At 48.8% G+C, this 16,069-nt stretch overlaps 1 protein-coding gene across 3 annotated transcripts; it reads left to right on the forward strand.

Annotated features, from left to right (window-relative positions):
• Positions 1-2,670: 2,670 nt before the first annotated feature.
• CMPK2 (cytidine/uridine monophosphate kinase 2) lies at positions 2,671-14,581 on the forward strand. Of its 3 annotated transcripts, none has more exons than XM_037026524.2 (6): positions 2,671-3,390; positions 4,732-4,846; positions 5,786-5,987; positions 11,102-11,253; positions 11,355-11,447; positions 12,913-14,581. In XM_037026524.2, exons 1-6 carry the CDS (start codon positions 2,719-2,721, stop codon positions 13,002-13,004), a joined length of 1,326 nt encoding a protein of 441 aa, XP_036882419.2. In that variant the 5' UTR covers positions 2,671-2,718; the 3' UTR covers positions 13,005-14,581. The 3 variants fall into 3 exon arrangements, 2 of the variants coding, with proteins under 2 accessions (XP_036882419.2, XP_036882418.2); XR_012122944.1 differs by having other exon boundaries at positions 2,673-3,390; positions 11,214-11,253; XM_037026523.2 differs by having other exon boundaries at positions 2,689-3,390; positions 11,214-11,447.
• Positions 14,582-16,069: the final 1,488 nt, after the last annotated feature.

Raw genomic sequence — 16,069 nt, forward strand, 5'->3', positions numbered from 1 at the left:
TGGTTTTCATTTCTTCATACCCATGTGATCTATCAAAAAAAAAGAATTTCTTAATTGAGCCAAACCATGATGAGATTTTAAGATATTTTTGGCTAGGAAGAGTTCAAGGATTTGGATCATATCCATTGTTGCATAATCAGTAATCATTAAGCATACACCTGATGTTCCACTGGATTTGCTTTCGGTTTCCCTTCTGAGTAAAATGAGTCATCTTTGTTTCCATTCAGAATATAGCACTACCCAGAACCACCACCACTTGCAACACTGCTCCATAATTAATAATTATGGTCCCTTTATTTTGCTATTACTTCCTAAGTCTGTTCAGTCCAGGCCAGTTGTTTTTATTCACTCATTTGTTCATTCTCTCATCTAGGCATTCTATTCTCTCTTTCCTTCCTTTCTTCTTTCCTTCAACAAATGTTTATTGAGAGCCTCCTGTATATCAGGATTGAATACAAATAAGTAAATAAGTAAGTTGAAGTCTCTTGCAGCAAAGAGCTCATGAAAGCCAGCAGGCACTTTGGTACTGTTTGAACATGTGCTCAGTCCTTGCTACCTTGTCTTTCTCCGTCTAAGAGGGAGACTCGGGAGTGGAGCCTTATTCCCTTGCAAGGTTATAGCTTGCAAGGGCCAGGGAGGGATTTCTTTTACCTACTGCTCAGGATGGGGGTGGACTAGAGGGAGATCAAGGCAGCCTCTTCTTGTCCTCTCTTTCTCAGGCGTTGGCCATCTGTAAAGGCACCCAACACAACTGGGTAACAGCCAAGTGCCATCGCCATTTCCCCTCAACACTGCCCATCTCCAGTGCTTTCTGGTGTGGGCCATCCCCGCAGTAACACCAAACAGGGGATGCAGCACATTAGCTGATTGCGGGGTTGTTCAGTTACTTCCGACTATTTCTTTGGTAGGTCTTTCATGGACGCATATTAAACATCAAGAAAAGCGCACAATGCATAAATATACAGCACAATGACTTTTTGTCAGAATGAATGCATGTAGGTAATGACCATCTTGACCAAGAAACAGAGCTTTGCCAGGACCCTGAAGTTTCCAGTTTCCTCGCCCAAGCCCTAAACCCTTCTTCTGCCTCAAAGTAAACCCTGCCCTGTTTTCTGAAACCATACTCTTGGTCTGCCTGCTCTTGAAGTTCACGTGGATGGGATCCCGGCAAGTAACCTCTCGGTCTAGATTCTTTCCCTCAACGTTACATTTGTAGATTTACCCATTTTGTTGTGTTTCACAGTGGTTTGTTCCTTTCCACAGCCATCTAGGAGTCCATGGTCTAAACATACCACAATTCATTCAGTCATTGTTATGATGAGAATTTGGAATATTTTGCTATTACACTATGAATTTATCTTGTACATGGCTTTTGGTCAATTTATGTGGGGTCTATGCCCAGGAGTGGAATCACTGATTCATAAGCTACATGCATGTTTCCCTTTAGTATTACCTCCAAAGTGCTTCCAAGGTGCCTAGACCAATTTACACTCCTGCCAGAGTAACAGAAGTTCCAGTTGCTCCACATCTTCTTTTTCACTTGGTAGTGTCACTGTTCAATGTTTTGTCTGGTTTAATTTTAGCTGTCCCAGTGGGTGAGTAGCGGTATCTCACTGTGGCTTTCGTTTCTAGTTTCCTCATGAATAATGATGTTATGCCCCTTTTTATGTTCATTATCCATTTGGATGTTCTGTTTTGTGAAGCACCTGTTCACATCCTTAGCCCATTTTTATAGTGGGATTTTGCATTTTTATTGTTGATTTACAGGACTTCATTGCACACCATGCACTTTCTGGTTTGTATGTATGTATTGCAAACATCTTTAACTCTTTGGCTTTCCTGTTAACTCATGTACTGGTTGTAATTTAATTCATTTAATGAGTGTAATTTAACTAATTTACAGAGCTGCAATTGAGTGTGTGTGTGTGTGTGTGTGTGTGTGTGTGTGTGTGTGTGTATTTAAAGAAATGAAATGTAAATAGTGCTTCAAAATAAGTACTGTTCCTTGAAATTTTAGTTCCCTGTCTCGGGGTGTGTGTGTGTGTGTATCAGGTTGTGTTTTAGGAGTCTCAAGACCACTCTAATGTTTGCTGACTGGCTAAAAGGACTCCTAAGACTCAGGAGCAGGTTTCACTCACAGGTAGGGTTTGTTCTAGGGAAAGGATGCGCATCAGCGTCCAGAAGGCCACACAGGCTTCCCGGGCCTGGCCGTCTGAGCTCTCATTGGAATTGCTTTCTGCCTGGCCGTGTGCTACAGGGAAAAGTATGAGACAGCCAGTCAGGGAAGCCTGCTTGAGTCTCAGGGTCTGGGGTTTCGAGTGGGGGGGGGGGCTGGACAGTTAGGGACATCATGCCATGACCAGCCACGGTGGTCACCTAGTCTCAGGACCCCAACTGTGACCCGTCGCCAATCTTGATGTTTGGGACACACAACACCCACCCACACCCCGCATCTGCCACAGAAGAGGAATTATTCCAACCAGCCCTGGGCCACCCGCACCCCCGCAGAAGGCCGCGCCCGGCTCGGGTTCCCAAGCGGAGCCAGCCTGGGGCTCTGCGATGGAGGGCAGCCCTGAGCGCTGGAGCCGGGACGCTCGCACCCCGCGTCGGGGAGGGCGCCCCAAACCCAGGGCCCCGCCCGCCGGCCGCTTAGCTTTCGTTTCCCCGCGGCGCCCCGGGAGGCATTTCCGAGGGGCGGGGCGGGGCCCGGCAGCGCCTATGGCCTTCGCCCGCCGCCCGCGCGCCCCACTGCCGCTCGGACGCCTTTGGGGTTCGCAGCGTGGGGCCTGCGCCCGAGCCATGGCGCTGCCGCGCCGCTTCGCCCTGGAACTGCCCGGCTGCACCGTGGCGCACTTCGCGGTCGGCGACGGCGTCCCCGGCGCGCACAGCGACCCCCAGGGCCTGGCCGCGCTCCTCGGCCCCCCGGGCCGCAGCTACTCGCTGTGCGTGCCCGGGCCGCCGGGCGGGGACTGCGCGGCGCGGGTGCGCGCGGCCCGGCTGCACCAGCGCCTGCTGCGCCAGCTGCGCCGCGACCCCCTCCAGCGGTGCCAGCTGCGCCGGCTGCTAGGCTACTGGCCTGGCGGCGGGGCGGGCGACGTGCAGCACGGCTTCCTGCTCCACGACCCCAGCGACAGCCCCGACACCCGGCGCGCGCTGTTCGCGCTGCTGGGCGCGCACCCGGAGGCCCCGCGCCTGGGCGAGTTCGTGGGCGACGAGAGCCGCCAGGTGTGGCAGCGCCTGTGGGAGCTGCGGGACGGCGCGGGGTGGCAGCAGGTGGGCCAGGAGCCCGTGGTGGCCGCGCCCGAGCCCGACCTGCACCCGGCGGTGCCCGACCTGCCCAGCTCCGCCGTCTTTCCCCACCGGGCAGCCGCCCGCGCCGTGCTGGAGGCGGTGAGTTCTGGCCCTTCCCAGCACTGGGGCTGCACCCCCAGGCGAGAGTGGACCCGACTGTGCTCTCCGCGGGGCGGGCCCTTCCAGACTCTCCGACCCGGGTAGTGATTTGCTCCCGTTCGCAAAGCGGGTAGTGAAGGCGCCTGTGCGCCAGGCTGGCCATAGACTTTTTCGCCCTTCTTGCCTGCCAGTCTTCCAGCCTGCTGTGGGAAGCCACGCTTGCGGAGCCTGCTGTGAACGCGCGCAGAAGGCCCTGCGCCGGGAGAGGCCGCCGGGGTGGGGAAGATCAAGCCGCTCGGGCCGCAGTTCCACGGCTCCGTGAGGTTGCGGTGGAGAAACGGCATGAGTTTGGGGGCTTAAACTTAGCCCCAACAGCGCCTGACCCCTGGCTGGCTGCGCACCGGTCGCCCAGCGCCCATGAGTCTGTTTTTCTCCTTTGATCTTCCTCGTACCTGGCTTGCAGTGTTGTTATAAAACAAAACACGGGATACGGAGGATGCGCCGCGAAGGAGAGCGAAGGTTCTTTCTGACCGCAGCCTGGGCAGCGATGTCCGGAATCGGCTTCTGGGGCTGCTCCGTGGAACTTGCTTACTTCGTGCAGGCTTTAGGGCTAATACTGGGAAGTGGTTAGGGGTGCAGGGCCCAGGCTTGGGTCTAAATCCAAACTCTGGCATTTATAACCTGTGTCACTTTCAGTAAGTTTCTTAGACATTCTTTTGCCACGGTTTCCTTTTTCCGTCGTAGACGGGGATAGTAATGTTGCCACCCTCACGGCGTTATGACCCATGTTAACACTCTGAAAGCACTTGGAATATGTCTTGTTCAGAGTAAGCGCGTCGCCAAATGAATGTCAGGGCCCCTCTGGTGAGATGCTGCGAGCAGGAGCCAGACCAAGAGTTACTCGAACTTTGAATCCCCGGGAAGCCCCTCCCCGGGCCCTTGGGTAACTGAGCGCTTGGTGCTCTTGCCCGCCCCACAGCGGTTCGAAGAGGTTAGGAGAGGGCAGGATGCCGACTGCTCTCTGGAGCCACAGTGCGGCTGACGGCCCACGCTGTGCCAGGCTGGACGTTAGTTCCACTGTCGCTGTGTCACATGGCTCTGCATATGTGTGTCCTCCCTGGCCTTCCTCCCCCGGGGTGGCTGGTCTTTGAGCTGCAGCTGCCCAGTATAAGGTAAGGGAATCTGGCCCTTCTCAGCTTCGCGAGCCGAGCCTGAATTTCGGCACGGTGCCGCACACCACTTCTGCCTTGTTCGCACTGGGAAGTCGGTTCTCTGCAGTTCGATACTGCTTCTGCTAAAGCCCGGTGGCGTCCCTGCCGACATACAGACGTTGTCTTTCAGTGCACACCCTTCATTCCCGAAGCCCGGGCAGTGCTGGACCTGGTCGACCAGTGCCCAGAACAGCTCCGGAAAGGAGAGTTCCCCGTTATTGCCATTGAAGGGCTGGATGCCACAGGTAAGACAATGTTACCTTTTAGTTAGAATGAGATTAATTGGTCAGTTGCTGGACCAGATCGACCTTGACAAGCACCACTTTGTACAGAGTTCAATTCGGAAGTCTCACATGAGCCCTTAGGGTGTGCCAGGTCCCGAGAAGGCTGTCCACGTAACGCCACGGGTGGGTGGGTGGAGGAGCCGAGCCCCAGGAGCTCAGGTGAACACGAGCAGGCACTGCACGCTCCCTCCGGGGACACGGGCGAGGGGTCGGGGCCATGGTCAGGGGTAGCTCTGGGAGAGTCAGCACCTACATGCTGCGTTCCCTCCACATGGGAGCTGGTCAGGTGAGGAAGGAAGGGTGAGGTCCTCCTGACAGAAGCAGTGGCCTGTGGGCGCAGGTGTGGGCTTGACCAGCATGGGGTGTCCGGGAGCCACAGACAGGTCAGAAGCCCCTTTTGGAGCAAAATGGAGAAGAACTAAGAAGTGGAGGCAAAAAGCCTTTGGAGTGGCTTTTTGGACAGCCACCAGGACACAGTGGATGTGCCTGTGCTGAGCCCAGGGGCACTAAAGCATAAGTGTGGCCTTCTGGGCAGCAGGAAATCCCTAAGGAAAAGGTTGACCTCGGGCAACAGTAGCCTCGGGAGGGTGGGCGTGTGGAGTCGCTGCCTGTGCTGACGTGCGGGCTGGGGAGTGTTGGCAGGAGGCGCCCAGAGCTTGTAACCAGGCCTGGAGGCCCGACCCGGGCTTCAACAGTGATTTGTAAGCAAGAGGACCATTTTGTTTTTTTTCCAAGCAGAGGAACCCTAATATCCTAAAGGCCTGCAACTTTTTATAAAGAATCGTATTGTTAAGGAGCTCCTTTGAGGTGCAGGTTGTAAGAATGTCTGCTCCTCCCGAGTTTGTACTGACTTTAGGAACTGACATGCTGAAGATGAACTACACTTTGTGTGACCTGCAGGTAAGACCACCGTGACCCGGTCAGTGGCAGAGTCACTCAAGGCAGTGCTCCTGAAGTCACCACCTGCTTGCATCAGTCAGTGGAGGGAAATCTTTGATGATGAGCCCACTATCATTAGAAGGGCTTTTTACTCCTTGGGCAATTACATCGTGGCTTCTGAAATAGCAAAAGCATCTACCACATCTCCTGTGATTATAGACAGGTGGGTATAAAGGTGCCTTGAATTTGCCATTTTTTCCCTAATGTGTACATGTGTGTTCACGTGTGTGCCTATGTATGCAAGTGTACAATTGTGTTTATTAAGTCACACTGTAGTATGATGATAATAGGAATAATGTCTGTGATTTATTAATTACTCGAGCCATAGCCTGGTGTTTTGCTAAGAGCATTACATATATTCTAATGTCTGAAACGATTACTTGGTTAGGTGGATACCAAAAAAATATTCCCCAATGTACTGATAAGAAACATGGCAAGTGACTTGCAAAGTGACTGAGCGAGCACCCGCATGTTAGTGATATGAGCAAATGTCTCTGCTTCACAAATCAATGCTTTCTGTGGATCATTTGTTCATTGGCTTACTCAAGAAATGTTTATTGGGTATCTACTGTGTGCCAATGACTGTCCCCAGTTTAGGGGACCCAGTGGTATATGAGTTGGATGCTGCCCTGCTTTCATGGAGCAAACATGCCATTGGAGGAGAAGGTAATAATCAAGTGCATAAAGATATCAGGTAAGTCAGAGGGGGTAGATACTGTGAGTGGGGTAAACTGAGGTAATGTGGTAGAGAGTGCTAAATCCCACTTGATGGGGTGTAGGTAAGCCTGTGTGGGAAGGTACCATTGACCTGAGCTCTGAATGACCAAAAAGAGACAAGACATGGAAATTCAGGAGTAAGAGCATCGCAGAGAGAGGGCTTGGGGACCTACGCCTGTACACAGAAAGAAGTTAGCATATTTGAGGACTAGAAGCAGGCCACTGTGCTGAAAACATAGGTGCCAGGGTGCTTTCTGGATGAATGAACAGAGAAAGGCAGAGGATTGAGCAGCAGGGCCTGTGGGCCATGAAGACTGGGGGTTTTATTCTGGGTGCCTGGGGAGCCATTGGAGGGTTTCAGCTAACAGAGTGACATAAACTGATTTATATTGTTAAAATTCTATGCAAAATAAATAGCTTAAAGGTGCTACACAAATGAACAATATATATGGCAAGTGAGTCATGCTAGGCTTACACTTACCACTACTGAGCGACACGGAGACTGCAGCCAGGAGGAGATCGCGTGTGGCTCTCATCAGGCTGGTGGCAACTGATGAGCCATGTCATAAAGCCCAGAGTTGGAGGTGAGATGGACTGAGAGGAGCTCTCCTAGGAGGCGGGACATGGCCACCATGCCTTGGGAACAACGTGAGAAGATGTAGCAAACTGCAAGATTGCTTCCACCTGCTGAAGAAACGTAAGAGTTTGTTTTAGCTTCGTGCATAATATGGAAACAATTGAAAAACCAAAAGCCCATCAACAGAAGAAAGCATCAATAAATTACTGGCATATTTATAAAATGGAGCACTATACAGCAATATAAACTAGTGCATGCATTAATGTGCATTAATTAGAAAATCATAATTTCAGATGAAAAAATCAAGTTGCAGAAATATGTTCAGTAAAATACACACAGAAAATGCCAAATGCAGAGTACAGAGGGATGAAGGGATGGGGAGAGTGCTATTCTCTTGCAAGGAGAGAGAAATGCATTTGGTAAGAAGCACAGAAGGGCTTCATTGCAATCGGACTATTCCTTAACATCACTGCAATGTTTGTTTTACTCTCCCTGCAATTTTACCTATTTTTGGAAAGTTAAGCAATTGTATTGAAGTATGACTAGTATTCAGGAAAAAATATCAGTCATAAATGTCAATTTCAAGGAATTTCAAGAAGTGACCATATCCAAGTACAGCCTGCATCAAATCAAGACTTGGAGCCTTCGCACACCCCATAAACTCTCCTCTTCCCCCTCCCAGGCCCTACCCACTCTTCCCCTGGGGTGATGTTCCCCTGGGGTTAGTTCTGTCTGCTCCTGACCTGCCTGTACATGCAGATGTTCATCGAGTGCCCTTTGCATCCATGTTCTTCATGCTACAGGTGAGATCTGTCCTTGCTGCTCTGAACATTCTTTTACACAACTTTGGTACCTGTATGTTTGCAGTTCTGCTGCGTAGATTCCCAGGCATGGAATTGCAGGGATATGGGGCTCATGTGTGCTCAGCTTTCGCAGGTATTGCAGAGCATTGTTGGAAGTGGTTGGGACCAGTCACAGTGCCCTTCCACACAGCGGTGTTTGCGAGTCCCCTTTGACCGGGTCTGAGTTCACGTTTAACACTGCCAGTCTCACTCGAGTCGCTGTCCGCTTGCTCCTGGAGAGTGGGTTGGCCAGCTAAATGACAGTCTGCCGTACTTAGAAAGAGAACTCCTACCCCTTTCTTGACATACCTTTCTCTGCAGTTTTCTGTATCCCTGAAATATTCCACAAAGAGCATTCTGAGTGGATGTAGAGAAGAAAGCATGTGGGGCAGGAGGGGGCAGGAGGAAAACGCCAACAGTTAGAAGGCAGCGCTGTCATCCAAGCGATGCTGTTGGTAGGTGGGCAAGACAGTTCTTTCAAAGCTGGCTATGAGGAATCACAGAGAAGGGTAAGAAAGCATATGCTCCATTGTGCACCCCTTTGCCCCTGGCATGTTGCTGCTCTGTTGTAAAGTGTCAGCAGCTGTCCTGTTTGATATCTTTTTGGATGCAGATTCCTGTGTTTCAAGGAGAAGACTAAACAGTTTCTTAATCTGTTAAACGGGGACACTCTTCACCCCTTCCCTGCCTCGCACGGCGAATGGCGAGGAACAACCAAGGACTTGATTCCTGTGGAAGGGCTTTGAAAATGGCAAATTGCTATTAATACATAAAGCATTAACTATATAAGCTGTGGACAATGGGCTAGCAAGTTGCATTTGATTTGAACTAATGTGGTTTCCCTGATGGCAGGAATGAGGGGTACCGAACAGTGGCAAGAGTCGGCAATTGATGACCAGGGGGTATGATTATTTAGAAGGATCCGCAGTCTTGTCAATGAGAGAACTCAGCTATGGAAGGCAGGCCCTCATTCTCCCTGTGATTTTTCTTCTTTGTGTCTGTGAATTGTCTGCAATTTGGTCCTTTAAAGAGATACTGCATCACCTTGTCAGATGAAAAGAAAAGAGCAGTTATTTGTTGTCTGGCTGGGTTTTGTTCATGTTTAAAGATTTTAATGAGATCTATTTTAGACAACGCCATCATCTAGCTGCAAAAATGAGGGAGACTGTAATTTTTTATGGTGACTGTGGTTAAGGTTGGCAACTTAATCACCCCCATTACCTTTAAAAATCTATTCTTACCGACAGTTTTTACAATAAAGAAGGCTTTTTACATTATGATGATAACCTCCGTATTCACAGCTGAGTATTTAATTCAGTGAACGTGGAACACATGTAAAATGCAGTGCAAATTGTAGTTTGGTCACCAAGAGAAATGAAGCTGGGCCCTGCGTGGATTCATCCGGCCGGGGAGGCGTGCTGCGTCTGCCGGAGAAGGTGGGAGCACACGCTTGTAAGTGATCCGAGGCAGGGAGCGGCTGCGGAGCAGTGGGCCCAGGCAGAATTCAAGGGGCAACAGCTCTAGTGGCTCGAGGTTTTCAGAGCATGCTTTTGGGTGTGAAAAAGAGCTTTGAAGAATGGATGATATTAAAGGTGACCAAAAATCCCAACTTGATTTTTTACCTGTGTCCTTTTTGGTACTGTCTGTATTGTGTTATTGTAACTTGTAATGAAGCAGCTTTAGATGTCGCCAGTGTCTAGTAAGCATTAGATACTGTCTTAGAACGACAGTGTGATAACTTTTTAAAGCACTTGTCTATTTTGGCAACAGCTAGGGAAGGAAAACCAAGCTCGCATGATGTTCATTTTTCCGGGGAGGAGACAGCCTGTGTTGGCTTACACATTGGCTTAAATGACTTAGCTATGCTCACAAAGCAAGTAGGGGCAGAAGGTAAAACCATACCCAGCTCGTATAACACTGTGAATCTATTTTGTAGACACTCCCATGTCCTTGTCATTGAAAATAGTAGCTCGAATCTAAAATGATGAAAAATTTAGGATTTTAAGGCATTGAAACTACAGACAAGACTGAGGCCACGGGTACCTCTTTACATTGGGATGTTTACAATTGTTTCATAAATATTTGTTGTTAGTGATGTTTCTTTGATGCAGAATTTGGAGTTTTGCATTTAGTCCCTTAAAACTGGAGTATGACATGCACAGGGCAAGAGTATAATCAGCTTTGACAATTAATCAAATAATTGCAACTCATTCATTCATATGTCCCAATAATATCTATTCATATCAACTCACCAGATTCCGGTTTCATGTTTGGGACAGAAAGGAATGATCTAACAGGTGACAAAAGAGAACATGTGTGACAATGACAGGTTCTGACTGACAGTGAGAGACGTTCAGTAGCCTGGAGCATGAAGGGCATTGGAGCCCACAAACAGCGGGTTCTGCTCTGGGACTTCATCCGAGGGGAGCCCTGCAGGAAGGGGACGCATCCTGCTGACTGAGAGCCTCCCTGGAGCTGGAGGGAAAAGTGTGGCTAGACCTGGGTGAACGGCTGTGCCTGGATGCATGCTGAAGCGTGGGTGCTCTGTGCCCCAGGATGCTGGCTGGATACTTCCTGGCAGGCAGTGGAAAGCCACCGGGCATTTTGAAATGGAGCTGATTTAAATTTCTTTTATGCTTGTAATCTTCCTTTCCTCCCCTCGAATGGCTTTAAAAGCAGCCAGTCAGGAGGGGTCGACTTTGCTTGGAGATGACATCCATGGACTTGTATTTAGGTTTATTTTTCTCCTTTGCCAAAACTGATGAACAGGTAGGTGACTGGAGAGGGGCAAGGACAGCGGCCTCCTAGCCAGGCATCGTCACCCACGGTGTGATTTCATTGGCAAGTTCAGCCTTGAAACAACAAAGGAACCAAATGGGCCTTCAGATTTTTGTTTGGCCAAGACACAACACTAAATACAAATGGACTGCAAGTCTGCCGCCTGCGAGCCCTGCCTTCACTGAGAGAGCAGACTGCAGGCCAGAGAGGTGCCGCATGGGACCTCGCCGTCAACGCAGTGTCGTTTGAGTCAATGGAGCTCTGCAAAGAGCCCACTGCATTCTTACTGGCGTTGATTTTGATTTAGTTTTTGAATTTATACTTTTAAAATAAGATTTAGTTTTATCTATGTATTTTATACAGTACTAGGAACTCTTCAGCAGACCCATCCTCGTTTCAACATCCTCGGCAACTGATTTTCAGGTGCGATCATGACCTCTGCAGACGTAGCGCTCACCACTCCTGTCCTCCTCAGGTACTGGCACAGCACGGCCACCTACGCCATGGCCACCGAGGTGAGTGGGGGTCTGCAGCACCTGCCCCCGGCCCACCACCCCATATACCAGTGGCCGAGGGACCTGCTCAAACCTGACCTGGTGCTGTTGCTCACCGTCAGTCCCGAGGAGAGAAGGCAGAGGATTGAGGGCCGGGGCTTGGAGAGGACCAAAGAGGAGGCTGAGCTGGAGGCCAACAGCGTATTTCGGCAAAAGTAGGTGAACTGATGCCATGTGAGTGGCGGGGTCCCCGGTGCGGGTGGTGAGCCAGGATAAGTACTTACTTTAGGACTGCAGAAGAAATGACACTGTTCCCATTTTTCAAATGCAAGAGGCAATTCCCTCCAAGTAGCTCAGTTCTTTTTCAATGGGCTGCTGCCGCCAGGCCTGCAGCATTGCTGTTTTAAAGCCCTGAGGTATCTGACTGGGGATCAGACCACCTTTCTAGTCCAGGCCTTGCCAGGAACAGTGTGAACCTGAGTTAGACAACACATGTTTGTTGGTGTCCGTTTCCCCAGTCGTGACATGGTGGGCACAGAGCGCATCTGATGAACTCATGGTGACTTTTACCTTTGAGACACTTTCTGTGTCAGGCCTGCAAGGGCAACATTAGTCATATTTTACAGTTTATAAAATGGAAGCTCGAAGGATTAAGTGATTGGCAAGGTTTGCATAGCTACTAAGGCAAAAAACTGGGATTAATACCCAAAGCTTTCTGATTTTAAGCAGTACCTCTGTTGTCATTAGAAAGCTCCGGACACAGATGCCGGACAGTCGGTGCATCTCACTGCTTCCTGGCTGATGTGCGTCAGCTCTCAGGACGGCTTTGAGAAGCCAAGCCATATATAAGCAATGAGAGAGCTGCTATCGTAACAAAAACCTGGTATTACAGAAATAATGAAATAGCAGCTCTGCTGTGTGCAGGGAACCACGTCCAGTAATTTCCTATGTTAATTCAATTAAACTTCATGACAAACTTGAAAGCGAGGCACTGTCTCAGTTCTCAGTTTGCGGATGAGACAGCGGAAGCAGAGAGAGGGAGAAGGCTGATGGGTTCGCCTGGCTCGTAAGTGGTGATGCAGACAGAGCTGTGGACCCAGACATCTTGGCCAGGTGCCTCCTCTAACCGCATGCTGGCTGCTTCTGTATGGCCATTAGCATCAACTGTTCCATACACGTCAAGGCTGGCTACCATTGAAGTGGTGACATTTTAGAAGAATCCTAAGTGAAAACGATGCATATGCCAAGGACCTCTGGCTTGTATGAAATTTGGCGGGTCTGGAATCCTTTAGGGCACACACTGTGGACAAATTTGCCATTGGGCAAATTAATCTCTTTGAGCCTCTGCTACTTTCTCTGTAAAATGGGACAACAGTTTAAGTAATCCCTGCTAAGGTCACTGAATGTGAAATGAGAAGAATCATGCAGAATGGTGATGGCAGATGATAGATACCCAGGAAATGCTGGCTTATAAACAGTGTTATTAGTTTATCATTTATTAAGCAAAACATATCAAATGTCCCCTATGGGCAATGCTAGTTGCTGAGGGGAGGGGAGCAGCGAGATAAACCAGATGGGACTTGGCTTCTAGCTGTTTATATTAGGGTAGAAAAATAACACTTGCATGAAGAGCTGTGTCAAAAAGTAGGCCAACTCTTTTTTCATTCTGCCTGCCCCCAGGGTGGAAGTGTCCTACCGGCGGATGGAGAGCCCTGGCTGCTGTGTGGTTGATGCCAGCCCCTCCAAAGAAGAGGTCCTCCAGATGGTTTTAAGCATAATCCACAATAATTGTAATTAAGTATAATTACTCCTGGCCAGGAGACATGTTTTCTTAGATGTGAAGTTGGCTGATATAGCTAAGCCCACAATTGGTTATGCAGTTTTCCCAGAATTCTATTGCAGAAGAATTCTGTGTGGCAGAAAATTGGAGTTGAGACATTTCCATTTTACTTAGACCTTTGTATTCACTTCTGGCTGATGGACCCATCAAGGCTGAGACTGGTCATGTTTCAGCCAGAGACCTGTGATGCTTTCTGCCCACATAACAAACATTGTCTTGGAATATATTTTTAACTACAACCCTACCAATCCTTCCGTGGTTTGCTCATCCAGAGCGCATGAGGGGCGCAGAGCGGGCTGAAGTTCTTCCAGGCCAGCAGAAGCCCCTCCAGCCTGTCCCATGCCTACACCTGGCTCACTGATGAGACCCTGGCATGGCCAGAGTTGACATCTTTCCAACCTGGCTCTAATCCATCGTGAGGAGCTCAGCACCAGTCCTAGAGCCACGCACTCCAAAGACCATGTTTGGGTGTCCTGGCTGTCGCTGTCTTCTGGGTGGGGGGATGCTTACAAAGAAGGCGTCTGACTTGTGTCCGAAGCTTACAACCCCTCAGATGGTCCTCTCGGTTAGCACTTCAGAGTCAAACGTAGAGACAGTTAACCCAAGATGCTCTAAATACAAATACACCAACCTTCTTTGAATTATATGCCGCTTATTTATATTCCTTTCCTTTCCTCTAAAAACACGGCTTTGGATATAATGAGTGTTTTGCCCTGAAGTAGATGAATGAAACTTAGCCAACCCCCCAATGCATTCATATATTTACATGATGATTCCTCTGGGTAGGGGCTATGCGTCACTAATTACAATTGAAGCCAAAAAGCTAAATGCAGTGCTTGTATATTTTCATTACACAGATTTAATCTATCTAACTAAGTAAGCACAGTGCATCCTGGGATGGGATTTCTTAGTAAATTGTCTTGTCCTTGAATGTCTTCTGACTGCACACGAAATCAGCTTTGAGATCTGTTTGGTTAAAAAAAAACAGCTGAGAAAAGAGGAAACTGGATAACTCTGCAGCCTTGGGAGAGTCGTTTAACATCAATAACTTGGCCTAATGAGTGATAATTCTTTCTTTGTCTTGAGGAGTTGGCTGAACAGGTGATTGCCTAAAATTCTACTTCTCATACAGATGGATCTATAAATTATTGCATGAGCCTCAAGAAGACGCTGTCTCCAAATAATTAAATTTAAGGCCTTTCAAGTTTCAGCATCTGGAACCTTAAATTATAATGAAGTTTAATATTAAGTCTATCATACTATTCTTCAAAAGAATTGTAGGCAATTTTATGTACTATATCTGCACATATAAACATGTGATTGGTTTCAGTTGAAAATATTTTTTAAAGCTGATAAATAGCATCAAGGACCTTTAAGGTATGTTACGGAATTATATTATTGGTGATACTTACCTAGACATTTTGGAAAGCTTGTGCTGGCGGCCTAGGAACACAGACACTGAACACTTTGTATGCCTTGCAAATGAATAAACTCGCTGTTCTTTCCTGATCTGTGCTGTTGTCACCAGGGCGTGTTGGTTTTCCTGAGGGTGTTCCTCCCATGCGGCTCTCGTAGAGTCGGGAATTTTTGGTCATGGAAGTGGAGAGGCGGGAGCTCTTGGGCCAAGTGGAATTTGTGGTCAAAATGCTTTCAGAGGGAGGGGAGGGCATTTTTGTTTCATCCTAAACAATGTTTCAAGAAAGTGCAATCCCTTCCTCATGGCAAATATTAAAGTGATTTCTTCTAATCCAGGAGGAAACAATTTGTACACCTGGGCTCTTCTCCACCTTCCTCGGTGTCCACTGAGTGGGGGTAAGGCAGCCGCTCCCACCCAGAGACGCACGGCAGCGAGTCGCGTGCCGGGCTCGGTGTGCTTACTAGACGAGTTCCGTTTCTGTTCCTGTGACAGACCTTTATTGCCCCATGTGTTTATTCTCCCTTTTCTTCCACAGTAATAGAAATTTGGCTCTACATATGGCTGCCGGCGATTTCGCATACATTTCCAAGTGTCCTGTCCAGCTAGGGTGGCCAACTGACCACTTCTGAGTGTGTGACCCAGAAGGGATGCATGGGGTGTCGGGGAGGGTGCCCGTGTCCTGAACCCTTCAGGCTGCCTGGTATCCGCAGTGGTAGTGAGCCTTCTCAGCGTCGAGAGATGGCGGCCCCACAGGGGTGGAGAAGTAACAGGAGGAGTAGACGCCGTCTGTCTGGACTTAGAAAAATTCAGTAAGGACTCAGTACGGAAGGAAGTGTCTGTTGTTCCATCCTAAGGGGCGGTCCACCCTGGGAATCCGCTGGGAAGCAGACACAGCTTTTGAGCAGAGCCTCCCCATCCGCATCCCCCACTGTGTCCCCTTCTCAGTGGCACAAGTCTGGGCTCTTTGGTTTATTTTCTAGCCTTTGATTTCCTTTTCTGCTGACCCTTCTCTCTGTGAAATTACTCTCTTCTAGGAGCTATTATTGCACAGCATCTTAAGAATGTTTATCCCCTGGGATCTCTTTGGAATGTGCACCAGGGAAATAATCAGTGATGCTCATAAAATATTTGATCATATTTGCATACGATGCTTTAAGTAATCAGAATATATAGCTATGCATAATGTATATTTATGTATAATACGTCTTGGGTAGTTACACCAGGGTAAATCTTTTGATGGAATGCTAAGTGGAATGCAAAGCCCCTAAGAAGGTGTAAAAGCACCAGAAATACTGTTCTCTCTCAGTGAGAGCCAGTGATGTAGATTTCAGCCCAGAGCGAAGGTGGAGCTAAAACCATTTTCATCATCACACCAGGTCGGCAGATCCAGAGCAGAGGCTCCATGCAGATTAGAGCTGCGACATGATGGCAGGAGCAGTTTTGACCTCTGGCTTTCTTCGTATTCAAGCTGTTGTTTTTCTTTGAGCTCTGAACCCAGGAGCCAGACTCTAAGCTATGCTTCACATCGGCAAATACATCCACTAGCAAATTCAGGCTGTGTAAATACAGCTCTGTTCATG

This window comes from Manis javanica, chromosome 1, assembly GCF_040802235.1.
Source record: "Manis javanica isolate MJ-LG chromosome 1, MJ_LKY, whole genome shotgun sequence".
Taxonomy (NCBI): Eukaryota; Metazoa; Chordata; class Mammalia; order Pholidota; family Manidae; genus Manis; species Manis javanica.